Source organism: Heloderma suspectum, chromosome 1 (assembly GCF_057233095.1).
Source record: "Heloderma suspectum isolate Gila_16-S chromosome 1, 16-S_ref, whole genome shotgun sequence".
Taxonomy (NCBI): Eukaryota; Metazoa; Chordata; class Lepidosauria; order Squamata; family Helodermatidae; genus Heloderma; species Heloderma suspectum.
The window spans coordinates 141440973-141458115 of record NC_139458.1 but is presented as its reverse complement, the minus strand read 5'-3'; the positions used below and the strand labels follow the sequence as shown (position 1 = coordinate 141458115).

Below are 17143 nucleotides of genomic sequence, written 5' to 3'. Positions count from 1 at the left end.
ACTCCCCTTCTTTCAGCCCTCTGATCTGCCATGAGTTCTTTTCACACAACAGACCAACTAGAACCAAGGAGTGGTCATGGCCACTGGCCTTCCCTGCCCCAGCTTCCATGTGTTGATCAGCACTTCTGCACAAAGCCTGCCTGTGTCCAGCTGGCATGCACAAAGGCTTTCTTCAGAAGGCTCAATCAACATGTAGTTGTCAGGGGCAGGACCAGCAAGTATAACTTACACGTTGCTGACTTGATTCTACACACATTGGTTGTGTGAAAAGCGCTCTGGCTCTTCCTGAACCAGGACAGAAGAGTGATCTGCCAAATTATCTTCAAGCGCCCCTATCTCACATGCCATGTCCCCCGCCTCTTGAGAGGGGAGACATTTCCTGTCCCACCCTGTACTTGGCGCCTGGCCTGGCCTGGCCTCTGGCTGAACACCCAGACCTATTCTGCACTTCATAGGCACTGTCACGGGTGAGCGGCACACGCTTCCCATTCCTGGCAAGGCCCTCAGGAATGTACCAGATGGGTCACCCTGGCACCTCAGCAAGCAGGGGCCCTGAGGCTGCCTGCTGGTTCTCAGATCCAAAGACTCCCTTCCTGTTTGTTCCAGAAGAGAGCTCCCAGGCTCTAGGCCTGCTCCCGTTTTCACAAGTGAACTGCCCGCTCTGGAACTTGTACTTAATTATTGTATCATGGCTCTCATTTAAGTTGCAAGCTACATGCACACATTCTTCCGCTGGAGCAACTGGCTGGCTCCTTGGTTCCCAGTTAGGGCAATAGTGGGTCAAAGGTCAAGTGGGCATAGTCTGATCTATAAACCAAGAGGAAGGCTTTAGATCAGGGGTGCAGAATCTCAATTCTGGGGCCCAAATCCGGCCGGCCTCAGGCCCTAATCTGGCTTGCCTGGGGTCCTCTGAGGCGCCCCCCCCTTCCCCTACCCCACCCTCTTTTCCCCAACCACCGATTATTTGATGGCTTCCCGGCTTGTATGCAGGGTTTCCCCCATTCTAAAAGGCTGAAATGCCTTTCCTAAGGCTTAGCTATTGGCAGTAAGAACTTGAATGTAAAATATGCTGGTATTTGGGGTTTGGGGCCCACCCCTTTCGCCTATGACCCTGCCCTGTTTGCCTTTGACCCCACGCACCACTGGAATGCAGCCCCTGAAAGCTTCTCCAAAATGGAATTTGGTCCTCAAGCTGAAGGAGGTTCTGCACCCCTTTTAGATTCAACTCAGAATCTATGCTGTATTATGGCCTGCAAGTAATTTACCTTACCACTCTGCTTTTCTGTACCCACAATGGGTTGTCCTACTTCTCATGTTTTATCTCTGTGGTGAGCAGGTTCCACCACCACCACCCCACCACTTAATTGTGACCACCAACAGATCAACTCCTCGGAGGTACCCAGACTTCTTCAGGCTTTGACCTCCAACACATCATGGTTTGGATCCAGATTTGCACAGGATAAACTGCACTGCCCCTTCCTTCCCACAGCAGCACCTCCAGCCCCCTGAAAATGCAGGAGGCCCTGCTGAATGGGGTGAGCTGTGGTGTGGGGTAAGGGGGATCCCCAGAAATCGGACAGAGGGGCCTTCCACAAGTGGAGTCTTTCTTGTCACAGAAAGCCCCTTCCTCCTGCAGAAGGCAGATTCTGAATCCATCTCCTGATGTCCTCAGTCTGATCCCCACAGGCAGTGCTACTCCCCCCACCCTGCCCATCCCTGTGGTTTCCCCCCACCCCTTGTACGGGTACCTTTGACATGGAGGCTCACAGAACTGAGTGTCTGGCCAGCTGTGTTGCAGGCTGTGCACACGTAGAGCCCACAATCCCGCGCTGTGCAATAAAGCACCTTGAGGATGAAGTAGCCCTCCCTGTCCTCGTAGAGCAGGTGCCTCCTTCCGGGGGACAGCACCTTCCCATCCTTCTGCCAGACGATCTCCGGCTTGGGCTTGCCAGTGACATAGCAGCGGAACTTGGCATGCTTCCCTTCATTCACGGTAAAGGCCTTCGCAGCGGGTAGGCTGGGAAGCAGTTCTCCATTTTGCCTGGCTTCCGGCAGCATATTTTTCCCAGGGTGATGCCGCCGCCTCTTATCGTCTTGTGCCTCTGGCTGCTTCTTGAAATGGCTGTTTGGAGACTCATCATGGGGAACGCAGGCCACGGAATCCACCAGGAGCACAGCTGCAGCCATGGTCTCTCCAAAACTGTTCTGTGCCCGGCACACATAGACCCCTGCATCTGGGAGACGGGCGTTGTAGATATGCAGAGAGTGCCAGTCACCAGGCTCTACGCCCACTTTGTAATGGCTGCTCTCAAAGATGTCTGACAGTTTGCGCCCATCCTTTTCCCACTCAAGCTGCCCCGAGACCCTACAAGCAAAAGTCACATCCTCTCCCCGGGCCACCTGGGCTGAGACTGGCCTATTCAGGAAGATTGGAGGCTGGGCGTCCAGATTTCCCTTGGGTTTCAGCTCTGCTGCTTCCACTGTGAGAGTGGCAGCTGCATAGGTTTCACCCACACTGTTCTTAGCTTTGCACACATAGCGCCCGCTATCTGCAGGTCCAGCCTGAGACACCAGCAGGCTGTACGCATCCCCATTGGCCTCCACAAACATCCGACCCGATGGCAGCTCCAGCTCCGAGCCATCCTTCTCCCAGACGATGCTGGGACGCGGCTCGCCAGCGACTTGCCATTTCAGTACTGCATTGGTACCACTCTGCACAGTGGAAGTGCGGGGGTAGGTGAGAAATCGAGGAGCTCCTCCAAAGGTATCCATTAGTGGCTCAGTCAGGATACAGCTGAGGCTGGGGACCTACAGAGAATCAGATCGAGAAAGAATTATAGCTGGAAAAGCTGGAAAACGTAGGGCTAGAAAAGGAGGAAAGAGCTCTTCGCTGTGATTCACTTCGATCAGCCAAACTGGAATGGGAAGAAAAATGTGGAATAAATGGACTGGTGCTCAACTTGGCATGCAGGAAAGCAGCTGTGTGATCGCTTCCCCGTGACCCCATCTCATAACCATATTTTTATCACACTGCGGTTCAAGCCTCTTTCAGCAGCATTGCAGTGGTGCTGTAAACCCTGGGTCGAGTTGAAGCCTGGGCACATGACTATGAAATCACATGGCAAAATGGAGTCCAGAGCCATTCAAGCCACATCGCTCTAGCCACCCTCCCACATGTGGTTATACGAACAGAGCTGCCTGCAACAAATCTTTGTCTCCCAGACGACCCTGCCAGAGATTCCCATTTTGCATAATCCTGTTTCAGTGATGCTGGTTCTTTTGTGTGCTGTGCTAGGTCCGGATGGCATGGGCTAGTATGTGGGAGGGGGAGTTAATGAGCAGAAGATGCTGCTGCAGGACAGGGGACTGAACGACTGTGGACGGTGGGATGATGCAAATAAGATATCAACACATGCTCTCCAGGGAGGCGGATCCCATCCAACTCACTCCCTGCCTGTATCTCAGCAGCTGCTCCGTGGTGGCTTCAGGCCATGGTCATGGGCAGAAACATGGTCTTGGTGTGCAATTATATGCCTTCTGACCATGACTTTGGGGAGGAGGTAATCTCACTCACCATTGGGTGCTGCTCACTAACACCTTTATTCCTCTTTCTCTCTGGACATCCCAGGACAGTCCACACCAAACATCAAATGAAAGGAGCAGTGCAGAAATAGGACTAGATGTTTGCATTTCTAGGATAGCCATGGAGGTCAGAGGAGAAGTAGCATGTACACACACAACTGTACTCCCCCCAAGTTACAAGCGATGGTGGTGAGGGGAAGACTGAGGCTTTCTTCACACAGAGCTTTTATCCTGCAATTGAGATGGCTCCTTCACGGAAGTTGGTGGGCTCTTTACATGACACTGTGATCGTTCAAGGTGTCTCCTGCGCTAAATGCCCTTTGTTCTGTTTTTAAATAGATTGCAGATAACGAGCTATCAAATTACGCCTTTGTGTTCTGCTTGAGTTCCCTCCGTGAAAAGAGGAAAAGCGGCAAGAAGAGGAGCGAGATCGATGAAAGATATTGGAAGACTCATAATCTTCCATTCTTCCATATGGAGTATCTTCCATATGGGGAGAAGGAGGGGGAAAGCGAAGGGGGAAAAGGAAGTAGGTGAGAAAGGGAGTCGTGATCCTGCATTTAAAATGGAAGCAGAAAGCCCCATTTTAAATGCAGGATTTTAGGCTGGTGTAGAGACGTCCACAGGGTTCCCCACTCTGAGCCAGGATGGCCATCATGTGCCCTGACAATCAGAAGGCCTCCAGTCTACAAAGATGGTGATAATTACACCGAGGCTGATTACTACTTTATCTAGCACATTTCAATTGTTTTAAACACATTCACTGTAAGGTAGGTCAGTATAATTACTCTGATACTTGGGGGGGGGGGGGCTGAGTTCAGGCAGAGAGAATAGTGATTTCCTAAGGGCCATTTAATGTGTGCATGGCTGAGGTGAAGTTTGCATTGGGTACTTCCAAGCCTGCTTTCCTTGCCCGAACGCTGCACCAGCTCTCAGAGGATACCAAGACTACTGCTGGCTGGGCATGCCTATGCTATCATGCATTCCAGACCTATCGTGCTCTGTGTAGTGCTACCCTGATAACAGGCTGTCACTGCCTGCAAACCCCATGGGGAGAAAAAGAAGGGGGAGGACATTCCAGGATGGGCCACCCAGAGATCCTTCTCTTTTCACTAGTTCTCATTCAAACGACTCCAGTTTTCCACATGAATGCCATTACCCACAAGGAGGGGTGGTGGAGGAGAGAACCCTGCAGTGTACTTGAGTCAATGGCAGAACATCCTGGAAAGGCAGGTTTTGCTTCTGGAAAAAAGCTCTGATACGGGGCTTGGGTTACGAGTGTATCTTCACCCTTCTCAGCCCACAAGGCTTCAGGTCGGTCAGTTCTTAGCCCTGCTGTTTCTTCGGGTACCCCAAAGCAAATCCCAAAGTTTTCCATTTGATTCATCCCTCAATAATGAGGATTAGTTGTTAATCCTAGAGCTGTCATCACTCCCATAAGTACCGTTACTGATAACATCCTTGTCTCCCTCCACCTCCTCCCTTTATTCCCACAGTGACACTTACCTGTAAGGGACATGAGAAGCAGGCTGTGAGGGGACCAGCCTGCTTTCCTCTTAGCATTCAACAAGCTCTAGCCACTTTATGCATCCACCTTACAGGCGTGCCTCTCCGTCAGTCGGTTCCTGCTTCTCCTCTTCCTGTCGGACAATTTCCATCTGGCCATCCAAGCATCCACCTATGTCTGTCAATCCAGATGCCAGTCACTCTCCTTTATGGTTCTATCTTTTGCTGTACTGAGCCCCAGACCGGGCATCCCTGCTGCCTGACTTGCCAATCCTGCATAGCCCCCCACACATACTCCCTGCCCCTCACTTGCAGTGGGTCCCTGGCTTTCCTCTGCCTGCTCGCCAGGCGTCTGTGAGCAGGGGACTAAGAGTTACAAATGCCTGCAGCTGCTGTCCCCAAAAATACCCTCTGATGACATGGCTGGGCTGATAAGCGGGGGCTGGGGCCTGGCTAAGTTTAGAGCCCAGCAGGGAGGAGCACAAGGCATCCCTCAGCCCCGGAGCTGCCTCAGGCATAGCCCACCTCAAGGGAGGGGGGAGGAGAAAAGGGTCACAGGGGCCTCAAAGCATGTTGGAGCATCCCCTCATGACACCCTAAGCTGCCTGAAATTCTGGCCCCCGTCATACCATAACAGTGGTTGGTTTACATGGCTGGACAGGCCCCGTGCCAGTGCCTGGCATCCCGGGGCAGCTGCCAGGGCCCAAGCAGGGCCCACCACTGTCAACGTTTGCCCCAGGCCCTCTGCACCAGGCAGCTGGGTCTGCAGGCCTACATTTTCATTTCCCTAATGCTCTGCAGTGAGACTAGAATGGGTGCTCCAAGGAATTGCGGGAAATTAAACTGGCAGCTACGAGCTACTCTTGCAGCATCTCTGCACCAGCCTAAAATCCTGCATGTAAAACAGGCTTTCTGCTTCTGTTTTAAATGCAGGATCACACTGACTCCCTTTACATGTGTTTCCCCCCACACACACCGCCCTTTCTCCTTGTATCCAAGTCTTCCATTATCTTTCATTGATCTCACAAGCTCCTCTTCTTGCCGCTTTTAACTCTTTTCAGGGAGGAAACTGAAGCGGAACACAACGGGATAATTTGATAGGTCATTGTCTGTGATCTATTTAAAAACGGGACAAAGGGCATTTAGCGCAGGAGGGTCATGTAAAGAGCCCGCAAACCTCCATGAAGGGGGAGCAACTCAATCAATCTCAGGCTAAAAGCTCTGTGTGAAGGAGTCCTTGAAGTGCTGCCACAAGGTATGCCCAGGGGAGAGGGGGCCCCCTGAAAACCCTGATGCTGGAAGGAGAAGCAAGCAGAAACCAAGCAGCAGACCTAATGCTAGAAACTATTTTATCACTGCAGACTGGGTCAGGGATACTGCAAAGAAGATGGCCATGTCAGCCAAAAGAGAAGTGGAAGGACACAAGAAAACACAATATTCTCTGGCCATCAGTGCTTCAGCAAGTACTGAATTGTTGAGAGTAGTTATTTTTCCTTCAGACTCAGTAACTTGAATTCTTCATTTATTTTCTATGTTACAAACAGTATCAACAAAAAATACTGCTGCCCTTTAAAACAAAAACAAACAAAACAAATCATTTTCAGGATTTTTTGCAACTTTCCCTTGACAGTTCCTCAAGAGATTGTCTTCCATTCTTTTCCAGGAGGAAACCTCAGCCAGGCAGCTCTCTAGTAATACACGGATGAGAGGCGAAGGGTGGAATGGGGGAAGTGGATGGATCTTGTAATGAAGAACAAATAGGAGGCAGTGCCTAAACCAGCAGCCTGCCAAACCATGGGCCCTCCAGATGTTTTGGACCACAACTCCCTTCAGCCCTAGCTAACATGGCCAATAGTCAGGAATGCTGAGAGCTGCAGTCCCAAACATCTGGAGGGCACCATGTTGGGGAAAGCTTACCTACACTCAGAAAAATCAAATGGTACCCTCCCCCACCCCACCCCGAATTGTACCACTTCAGGCTATGGGGGGGGGGGAAATCCCCATGTATATATTGCTAAGCTGAATCCTTTCTCTGATGAGCTGGGGGTGAATTCAAACTTGGAACAGACTGCCTTGGCGGACTGTCCTTCATTAAAAGTTTTTAAGCTGAGGCTGGGTGGACACCTAGCAGGGATGCTGTAGCGGCATACTTCCTGCAGTGTCCGGGGGCTGGGCTAGATGACCTTTCAGACGCCTTCCGGTTTTATGGGTTTGTGATCCTACTACCTGTACTTTGAAGTGGTACACTCCAGGAAAAGTGTGACCCTTTCTCTGCTGAATGTACAAACTCTGACTGTGGCAGTTGTGTTGAGCGCCAAAAACTGAGGCCCGTACAGGGCAGTACAAGACCCTCCCTCCCTGAATTTCTAGATAAGGGGGGAGGGTTATGTGATACAAATCCAGAATGACCCGTGGACTGTCTGAACATGAGTGTTGTTAGCCAATCCTAAAAGAATTAACTACGTTGATGATGTAGTGTAGGGTCCCCATCACCCCCCTCCCTCAAGGTGCTAGGTGGGTATCCAATTTGAAACAAAGTTGGCTGCGGTCTGGGGCAGCTCTATCCCACCTCTGAGAACCCCCAGCCCATGCTTGTTTCCTTATCTTTAGGGTCCAGAGATCATCCCCATCAGATCCCCAGTCTAGCTCACATTATGCACCCCTGCCTGTGTAAACCATGACAGGTCTTGCTTGGATTGCTGCATAGTTTTAGAGTACACTGAAATCTAACCTCAGCTGACAGATGCCGAGCAGCAGTATGTTCTGAATTCCTTGATACATGCTTGAAAAATTACACTCTTTGGAGTCTCTCCCTCACTTCTAGGACAGCAATTCCAAAGCCTCTGGTTGAAAGGCAAGCAGCACCACAGATCGCCAAGCATTCAGAAAGCCCTGTTCGTGTGCAGTTGGGGGGTTCCAATCACCACGTCACACATGACGATGGTAGGGGAAAGAGGGCAACTTGCATGGAGATTATTTTGTGGCAATCACACACAGGTGTATTATATTACATGTATGTTTACTGGCTGAGCAAATAGCTGCATCAGAGGTTGGCACGGTGGGGTACCCATCTGGGGCTCAGAAGGGCCCACTGCCGACGGCATCGCCAAGCCTGCAGCTCTGGCCATACACTGTCATCAGCCTTGGAACCATGGTGGGCTCTGGCTGTGCCAAAGATGAATGCGTAGAGTATGCTCACTTCTGGGTGCAGCACCGTTCAAGACTGCACAGGGAGCCAAATGTTTCTCAAGCTGCACCTGCTGAGGGAACGCAACAGCAGTGGCAGCAACAGCGACACAGTAGGATATAGGTCGCACTTTTTGCTTTTCACAAAGTGGGGGAGGGGAGCCAAAAAATAAAGGGCTTTGGTCTGAGGAAGGGATGTGGACAAAGGTTAGGGGCAAGGCCCCCCCCCATTAATACTCTATTGCCCAAGGACCCACAAAAACCTGGAGCCAGCCCTGGCTGCAGCGACCCAGCGCTCATCCCTGTGTACATTTGACTGGTTAGGTGTGTGAGCTAGGAAGGCCCCACTTCAGAGTTCATCTCAGTCATGTGAACTCGTCAGGTAGCCGTGGGCAGACCTCTGACTAACCCACAGCCCCCATGTCTACTGACTAACCCACAGCCCCAGCATCTGCAGCTGTTTTTATTGCTGATTTTATTCTGTTCCTGGGTTTTATTGCTTTCAATATTGTATCAGTTTTATGTGTTTTATTGCTGTACACAGCCTTGGGAGGGCTTCTGTCCTGAGAGGCAGCCAATAAATATTTTAAACAAATGCAGGGGTGCTACTATTGGCCTAGTTGTTATAAGGGTTACTGAAATATTTTTGTGACGGGCTTTAGCTGCTCAAAGTCTTCCATATGAATATCAAGCACAATTATTATTTGCACATGCATGAACTTGCATATGTGTTTGATGCTCACACATGATGATCTATGCATGGGTTTCATGCCTTTTCCTACAGGGCAGTGTTTTCCAACTAGGAACAATATAACATGTGAAGCTGTGTGGAGTTTGTGAGTATGTGTGCAGTGCCCTATAAACCAAAACTATTTTACCCATCATGGTGCCCTCAGAGCAGCCTTCCCCTCCTGGTGCCCTCCAGATGTTTTGGACTTCATCTCCTATCAGCCCCAGCCAGCATGACTAATAGTCAGGAACACTGGGAGATGGAGTCCAAAACATCTTGAGGGCATCAGGCTGGGGAAGGCTGCCTCAGAGAAGGAGAGTTCTGTAAAAAGGCTCCTCTAACGGAGACGTCTCAGCAATCACTTCAAATTACAGTGCCCACGGATCCTTTGGGGGAATGCCATGACTATCTAGTTTAAAACTGGTGCAGGTCTGAGGTATCTATATGCCCTGTGCTGCATCAAAGATGCGTTTTTCTGCTTGTTCCTGGGATTCAAAGGAAGCTAGCCTATTGACGGGGACAGCTTCTGGCACTGAAGAGAAAAGGAGAAAGCACTTGGCTGAGCAAGTGGAACTGTGCCTAATATTTTTGAAGGGTCCTGAGCAGAGAGGTGGGCATGGCACTTGTGCAATCAGCTGGAAGCATAGGAAAAAGCAGGCGTTTGGCTCTCCAGCCATCTGAGCTAGGTAGGCTAATGGTCTAATTCAGTGCAAAGGCAGCTTCATCAGTTCCACTGGGTTTAGGCTAGCATTTGTTCTGGTTCAGAGATGGCAGCCGCAGCCTTGGAAGTTCTGAACTTCTCCAACGGGAGAAAGAGCAACACTGAGGTGCGTGGCTCACAACTAACCAAAACGGAGTTAAGTCACCTCTTCATGCAACCCATATTTTGCACTCACTCTTGGAGTAATAAAAGGCTGGAGCATTCCTTCCTTTTCAGTGCATTCGAATCCATGTTAGTGATTCTAATACATGCTTTTGGAGACTATCATCCATTTTGGTGATTATGAATACTGAACCAGGGAGTAGTAGCTTGTGGGACACCATGGGTGTGATCGTGAATGTGACGTGTGTGGTGCTTGACAAGCACCAGGGCCTTTTGACGCACAGAATTCTGTGTCATGCTACAAGAGGTCCTTTCCGCTCCTAGGTGCTCAGCCCTAGATTGCCCAGAGTTGGTGAGACTGAGCAGGCCCTAGACCTTAGCAGCTCAACTACACTGATCTCCAGGCAGGAAAACCAGGACACGCCGCCCCCTCTATCCCTGCCTTGGCACTGCCACCCCAGCCCTTCATGGCCTCTCTCCCTCAGAGCACCCTGCCTTAGGCCCTGTCCCCTGGGCAGCACTGTCCTTGCATTCCAGACGTCTCCTGTGTTTTGCTGCCCAGGAGATAATATTCATGGCTGGCAGACATTTGCGTCAGTGTCAGATACAGTCTCAATGCCATCGTGCCCCTGCCTGGCTCAGCAAAGGAGGCAGGAGGAGCGGGGTGGGTTAGGCTCGCAGGAGGAAACTGAAGAACCCCAGCACCTCATACAAGACGCAAGACTTTCACACACACGCACACTCAGCCACGAACCAGCTGCCGGACACAGAGGCTCAGTCTGCAATCTTATACACACACAAGTGCAGGAATCTTGCATGACCTGCACACCATTGCTTTGCACATGCTGGCTCAGTGCTCTTTGCACACCCTGCCCCTCGTCAGCTCCATGCTGATCCTGCTGCTGGCCCTGCTGGCTCCGGCCGCAGTCACTGGCTGCAGCAGGGGTGAGGCTGACAGGCACATCATCCTGGCCAAAGCCAAGGCACATTTCCTGGAGTCCCTGGGCCCTGTTCCCCAAGCTGAAAAGGTCCAGGTGGGAAGAAGGGGGCTCCACAGGCGACATGCCTCAGGGACATCGGTTGCTCAGAGGTGGGAGGAAGAGGACACATCCCAAGTGATCGCCTTCCCCTCCAGAGGTAAGTGAACCCGTTACTTGAGTGCTACTAGGGGAGTTAAGGATGCCCCCCCCCCGCCGCCAAAAGAGTACTGTGGCACCTTAAAAATTGACTGAACTTATTATGGCAGAGGTTTCCATCACCTAGAACCCACCACATCAGATTGAGAGCCAGTGTGGTGTAGTGGTTAGAGTAGACTGGGAGTCAGGGGATCTGAGTTAGAGTCCTCACTTGGCTATGAAGCCCACTGGGTGACTTTGGGCCAGTCCCTCTCAGCCTAACCTACCTTGCAGGCTCATGTAAACCGCCTTGGGTTCCCTTGGAGGAAAAAAGGTGGGATATAAATGCTGCTGCTATTATTATTATTATTATTATTATTATTATTATTATTATTATTATTTAGATGTAAGGCATAAGAAACAGGTTGGTCAGGAACTGCTTTACACCAATGCACTCCACCCCTGATAGGGATACACACACCTTGCTATTCCCAGCTGTAGCAGACCCCTCCCTCCCCCCAGCTCCAGAGATTCACACTTGCTACTGTTTCTGAGTCTTAGGTGTTCAGCTCTGCCCTTCACGCTCAGCCTGGGATCTCTCTGGTATTTCTTTCATATAGATGAGCAGCCCAGTCCAGTCTGTGCTTATTCATAACTCACAATGATTTAAGTATTAACTGTGTAATCAGATACATGTTTACTCAGAAGTCAGCCCCACTGAGTCCAATGGGACTTACTCCTAGGTGAGTGAGTATTGGATCGCAGCCCTAGGCTGCAATGCTATTATACACTTATCTAATTGAACTCAATAGGGCAGCCTTCACCAGCCTGGTGCCCTCTAGATGGTTTGGACTACAATTCCCAGCATTCTTGACCATTGACTATGCTAGGTGGAGCTGATGGGAGCTGAAGTCCCAAAACATCTGGAGGGCACCAGGTTGGAGGAGCCTGAAATAGGATATAGTTCCAAGTGGACATGCATAAGAATGCACTGGGACTTTCTAATGGGATTGCCGTCCTGCAGCTCAACCTTGTGCATCATTACTCAGAAGGAAGCCCCCCTCCTCTCTCTCACTCTGCCCCTCTCTCTCTCTGCAGTGTGGTCTACTCCCAGGCAATTGTGCATAGGATTGCAGCTTGAACAAGCATTTTTGAGACCAACCTGGGTTTTCCCCAATCAGGACTAGTGAACTGAGGGGTTTCTACTTGTGTGGGAAATGGGGTGTAATGAAGTTATGTAGAAAAAGTGGGGAGGGGAATTACAATTCTATAAAAGGGGGGAAATTATTCATTGAGGGTATGGGGAATAATTTGTCTCTCCCTTTTTAAATGGCTTGACTAGCTCTTCCACAGCAATTTAGTATTAGTATACAGATGCTGGCATGTTGAGAGAAACAAAAATAAGTCAGGCAGTATCTTTTATTGGACCCAACTTCTGCCACCATCCTCAAGCAGTTAGAATCATAGACTGGTAGGGTTGGAAGGGGCCTATAAGACCATGGAGTCCAACCCCCTGCTCAGTGCAGGAATCTAATTTGTTTACTCTTAACACCAACCACAGTTAACGAGTCTAATAAAATAGAACACCTGACCAAATTTTGTATCACTTGACCAAGTACGTTTGTATAAATATATGCACCTATGACATCTGCCAGGATGCGCTAGGGCAGACAGAAGACAGGGCATATCTTGGGCAGGCTGGAGGCAGGCAATTGGTCATTAAATGCCAATAACAGGAGCAAAATACTTTGGTGACATTCAGTAAGATAGGTAAAGGGAAATCCAAGCCAGCCACTAGCAAGGTTGCCATAGATTCACCCTGCAAATGATGTTTCATAGCAGCTTTCCGCAACCGAGTACCCCCCAGGTGTGTTGGACTACAAGTCCCATCATCCCAATGGGCTGCTCCCTGGGAATTATGGGAGTTGCAGTCCAACAAATTTGGAGGATGTCAGGTTGGGGGAGGCTGCTTTATAGTTTGCATGTTTTATATACCAATATTAGAACATTCTATCGTGGGACGTAGTGATCAGCTTGACTCTGTTGTTGCCGATCATGAACAACAGTGGTGATGCTGAGATCCACCCAGCACCAAGCTACAGCACGTGCAGCTGACCTTAGCATAATGAAGTGTGCTCAGGGTCAATACTTTCCTCAGTACACCAGACACAAATGTTAAGCACAAACTAGTAAGCAATAAGGCACACACATAAGCCGATTGCTTACCAAGGCATACTGATTTCAGAACATCAGGCTTCCAGTTTAAAATGTTAGACCAGCCTTCCCCAACCTGATGCCCTCCAGATGTTTTGGACTTCACCTCCCATCAGTCCCTGCCAACATGGCCAATTGTCAAGAATTCTGGGAGTTATAGTCCGACATCTGGAGGGCACCAGGTTGAGGAAGGGTGTCTTAGGTCATCGGTGCAAGTTGAAGAGTAAAACATGAGGGGTCACATGGTGTTGCTGGGGTTCAGGGTCTAAGATTTCATGCTTTTTGGAAAGTCTAGCTATTGAGAATGCAAAATGGCAGATGGGTAAACAGACTAAACAAGACTGATGCTGGGAGCTATTATAAGTTCAGGATTTTAAAAAAGAGGGGAGATTTGGGAATCAGCATTTTCCCTTTCTGCATCCAAGGTCAGCTTATCAAAGCCTTGCAGCTCCCATCTTTGGGAAAGCAGTGGCCCATGTGTGATTAGCAAAGCCACTACTAACCCCACCCATCCTTTGCAGATGTGCCCTGTGGACCACCTCAGCCTGATGAGCTTCTGGAGGAGGCAGGACTATTCACGTACATCTTCCAGTCGTCCACACACACCCAGAGTCGGGTGGTGACCTCAGCCCAGCTGTGGTTCTACACAGGCCCTGTGATGGTGCAGAGCAGCAGCCCCTCTGAAGCAGCCTCCAACAGCTCTGTGCCAGAGGCAGAGATACTTAAGCTGTCCCAACAAGGCCGAGTCCCTGTGGCTGCCATGGCAGTACCAGCTCCCGAGGGCTGGACCGTCTTCCACTTTGGAACCTCCTTCTTGCCTTACATCGCCCAGAAGATATTTGTGCTGTTAGTCCGTTGCCCGGGCTGCCCTTGCGTGGCTGATGCTGAAAAAATACCCTTCCTCGTGGCAGACACCAAACCCAAGGGCCGCGACCGGGCCCGGCGGTCCCCAGTTCCCTGGTCACCAGCAGCGGTCAGCTTGCTCCAGCACCCTTCAGGTGATGCTGCTGCCCACGCCAACTGCCACCGGGCCTCTCTCAACATCTCCTTTGAAGAGCTTGGCTGGGACAAGTGGATCGTGCACCCCAGCAGCTTTGTGTTCCACTACTGCCACGGGAGCTGCTCGGATGCCCACACACTCAGCCCCAAGCCTAACCTCCAACTGTGCTGTGCAGCCTTGCCAGGCACCATGCACTCTTTGCACGTCCGCACCACCTCCGATGGTGGTTACTCCTTCAAGTACGAGACAGTGCCCAATATCCTCACCCAGGATTGCGCCTGCATATAGCAGGGATTTGGCTCCAAAGGTACACCTGCCCTAAAGAGAGGCTACCCTCTTTTGCCCAGTTTGCCCCAAGCACCTCAACAGACAAGCATGCTTTCTGATTGGGCAGATGACCTATCCCATCTGTTCCAGGTGTGCGCCCTTGGCCCTGATCAAGGCTACAACCTTGCAAACCCAGGCCAGTTCAATTCTAAGCATTGAACCTGTGATGCCTGTGACATCTCCCCAGGGTCAAGGCTGCCTCACCAAAGATATACGAGCCATTCACTAAATGTCTGTGGTCTTCCTAGCCAGTGTTGGGGGCCAAGCTACATGTCATATTAAGGGTGCAATCCTATGCATGGTTAGACCGAAAAAAGGCCTACAACTCCCAGCATGCTCCAGCCAGCCGTGCATAGGATTGTGCCTTAAGTTGCGTATTTCATTCCTCTGGGTTTAACTGAACAACAGCCTTTGAGGCTACAATTGAGACTGGATGAGCAGCGCTGTGGAGGAAAGACTGCTTACTTAATCTTTTCCCTTCTTGGCTTGTATCTGTTCAAAACTGCACCCAAACTGCTTTCCCAACCATAGCAGAAAAGGTGTAGGATCCCCATGTTTTTCCAGTTTGGGAGGGCAATTTTGAGAGGACAGGCAGCAGGAAGGGGAATTATTCAGGAAACCCTCCCCTGCCGCCCATCCTCTTGATTATAGCCTCCAAGGCTATTTTGTTCCGTAACAAGGCAAACCAGACTACTGTGGAAAACATGCATGTGCGTGTATAATTTGTTCTTCATGTTCTGGATCCATTTATCTCACCAGAATCAGAAACTGAGCCTTTTTTCCCCCAACGTCGGAGCACTTTTTAGGGCAACCTTCCCCAACATAGATGTCCTCCAGATATGGACTACAACTCCCATAATTCCCAAGATGCTAACAGTTGGGCCAGTCCTGAGCTTATGAGAACCTCCATAAGAATCTCCATTTTGGGGAGCTCAGAGCTGTCCCAACTCCTCCTCTTTTCAGATAGCATTGGGAGAAGCACAAGTATCTGAAGACCATCAGGCTGGGACCAGCTCCTGGAATCTGCAACAGGATCCCCTATGAAAATGGAAGGATGGGCCTGTTCAGCCTGCCAAACCTGCTCTTCCCCTGTACACACACATACAGTTCCATTTGGGCCATGTGGCAAACTTGCCCAGCAAGTTCTCTGGCCTCCAGTATTCCTCTGCAAAGACTGTCTTTGCCTCCCAACAAAAACAGAGCCTGATCTTTAACCTGGTCTAGACAATCCAAACTGCACCCCTTTTTGTTAGCGCTCCCCAATCCTGACATATCCTGCTATGAGAAGAGTTGAAACAGGGGACAGTGACTCAACTCCTCTTGCTGGTCAGAGCATTCAGGACAGGATGAAAGCAGGAGGCAGATTGGAGGTCTCCCAGCACTGCTGCCTGCAGCCGCCGGATACCCGTAATCAGGACATGGTGTGACAGCCAGAGCGGAGGAGTCCCCTTGCTTTGTTAAACTTTGTATCATAATCAGCAATTTAGCTGTAAAAGGCTATTTAGAAGGTGTTCCCAAAACAGTGGAAGTTAAAATAAATGTTAAAAAAAAAGAGCCCGCCCTGGGACATCTTGTACCAATCTACTTCGCTGAACACGGAATTAAATGTGGCTTCATGCATGTGAGTTTTTACACATATGCATTGCCCAAGTACTTGGTGAGCAGCAGGTAGCAGCAAGGTACCTCGGACTCCAGGATAGCACTGGGGAGCAGACACAGGCAGGGTGAAAGCTAGCAGCTGGGTAGCTAGCAGTTTGCCTCACTCCGGAGGAACCATATAATAACTTGTGTCCTGGCTTTGGATTTATTTAAAAATAGTCTTTTCGCTCTAATCTTTTAGCTGTTGTTTTAAATCTGCTATTGCATCTTAAATCTCTGCATTGCTGCTACGTTTTACTCTGGTTGTACTTTTAGACTGTAAAACAAGGTCTTTGTCAGCAGATGGCGCCAAAGCACCGAAGGCAGCAGGCAAAACAAAGAATATGGTCAGCTTCGCTAAGGTCCAACTACACCTTCACGAATAAACCATCTAATCTCTCTCTGAAGGACATCAGCTAAGGGGAGAAGGGAGCTAAAGGTGATTTTTGCACAGCTCAGTGCAAACTATGCTGAGTGAGGCAGGAGAAAAGTGATTTCCCTCCCTCCGGACATTCATAGGCCAGGCAGAAAACCATTACATAGATCTGAAGATGCCCCAGAGACCTCTGAGCCTCCCTCAAGAAGGCACTAGGGGACGCAATGAGCTTTCCTATTCCATTGATCAGATCTGGGGATGTACGAAAGGGACTTAGCTGTTCGTGGATTCTGTAAAGTGACTTAGCTGTTCGTGGATTCTGTTCGCAGTGGGTGGGGCGCTCCGCCCCTCCCCCCAGAATCCTCGACTGGGCAGGGAGGCGATCCAGTCCTCCCCCCCCCCCCGGAATCCTGCCCAGCCGGCTCTGCTCCGCGGTGGCTCCACGGAGCAGCCGACCAGGGCCGTCCGCAGCCGAATTTCCGGCCGCGGACTGGCTGGTGCGGACGCAAATGGCGGCTGCCGTAGCCAGGCAGCTGTGATAGGCTACGTAAGTCTTCACATAGCCTATCATGGCTGGGCAAAAAACCCACAAAAAACAGCGTACGCAAATGGCAGCAGCTACGGCGGCCGCCATTTGTGTTCCCTA

At 50.4% G+C, this 17143-nt stretch overlaps 2 protein-coding genes across 2 annotated transcripts in view; one reads left to right on the top strand and one right to left on the bottom strand.

Moving 5' to 3' along the window:
• The window catches only part of OBSL1 (obscurin like cytoskeletal adaptor 1), a 73274-nt gene extending 65082 nt beyond the window's left edge, over positions 1–8192 (bottom strand). The window contains exons 1-5 of the mRNA XM_084859368.1: positions 8112–8192; positions 7315–7454; positions 5466–5613; positions 1749–2808; positions 396–593 (exon numbers count right to left, since the gene is read on the bottom strand). Coding sequence (XP_084715494.1) covers positions 396–593; positions 1749–2808; positions 5466–5613; positions 7315–7454; positions 8112–8192 — 1627 coding nt within the window. The remainder of the gene's footprint in view (positions 1–395; positions 594–1748; positions 2809–5465; positions 5614–7314; positions 7455–8111) is intronic.
• Positions 8193–10467: 2275 nt separating this feature from the next.
• On the top strand, positions 10468–16373 carry INHA (inhibin subunit alpha). The gene is made up of 2 exons (XM_084829280.1): positions 10468–10964; positions 13678–16373. The coding sequence occupies exons 1-2, from the start codon at positions 10670–10672 to the stop codon at positions 14442–14444; spliced, it is 1062 nt and encodes a 353-aa protein (XP_084685406.1). The 5' UTR covers positions 10468–10669; the 3' UTR covers positions 14445–16373.
• Positions 16374–17143: the final 770 nt, after the last annotated feature.

Bases quoted from the DNA above. Each gene is read 5' to 3' on its own strand.
- INHA (XM_084829280.1), top strand. From the start codon at position 10,670: ATGCTGGCTCAGTGCTCTTTGCACACCCTGCCCCTCGTCAGCTCCATG. The intron at 10,965-13,677 runs GTAAGTGAACCC...CATCCTTTGCAG, and splicing joins GATCGCCTTCCCCTCCAGAG to ATGTGCCCTGTGGACCACCT.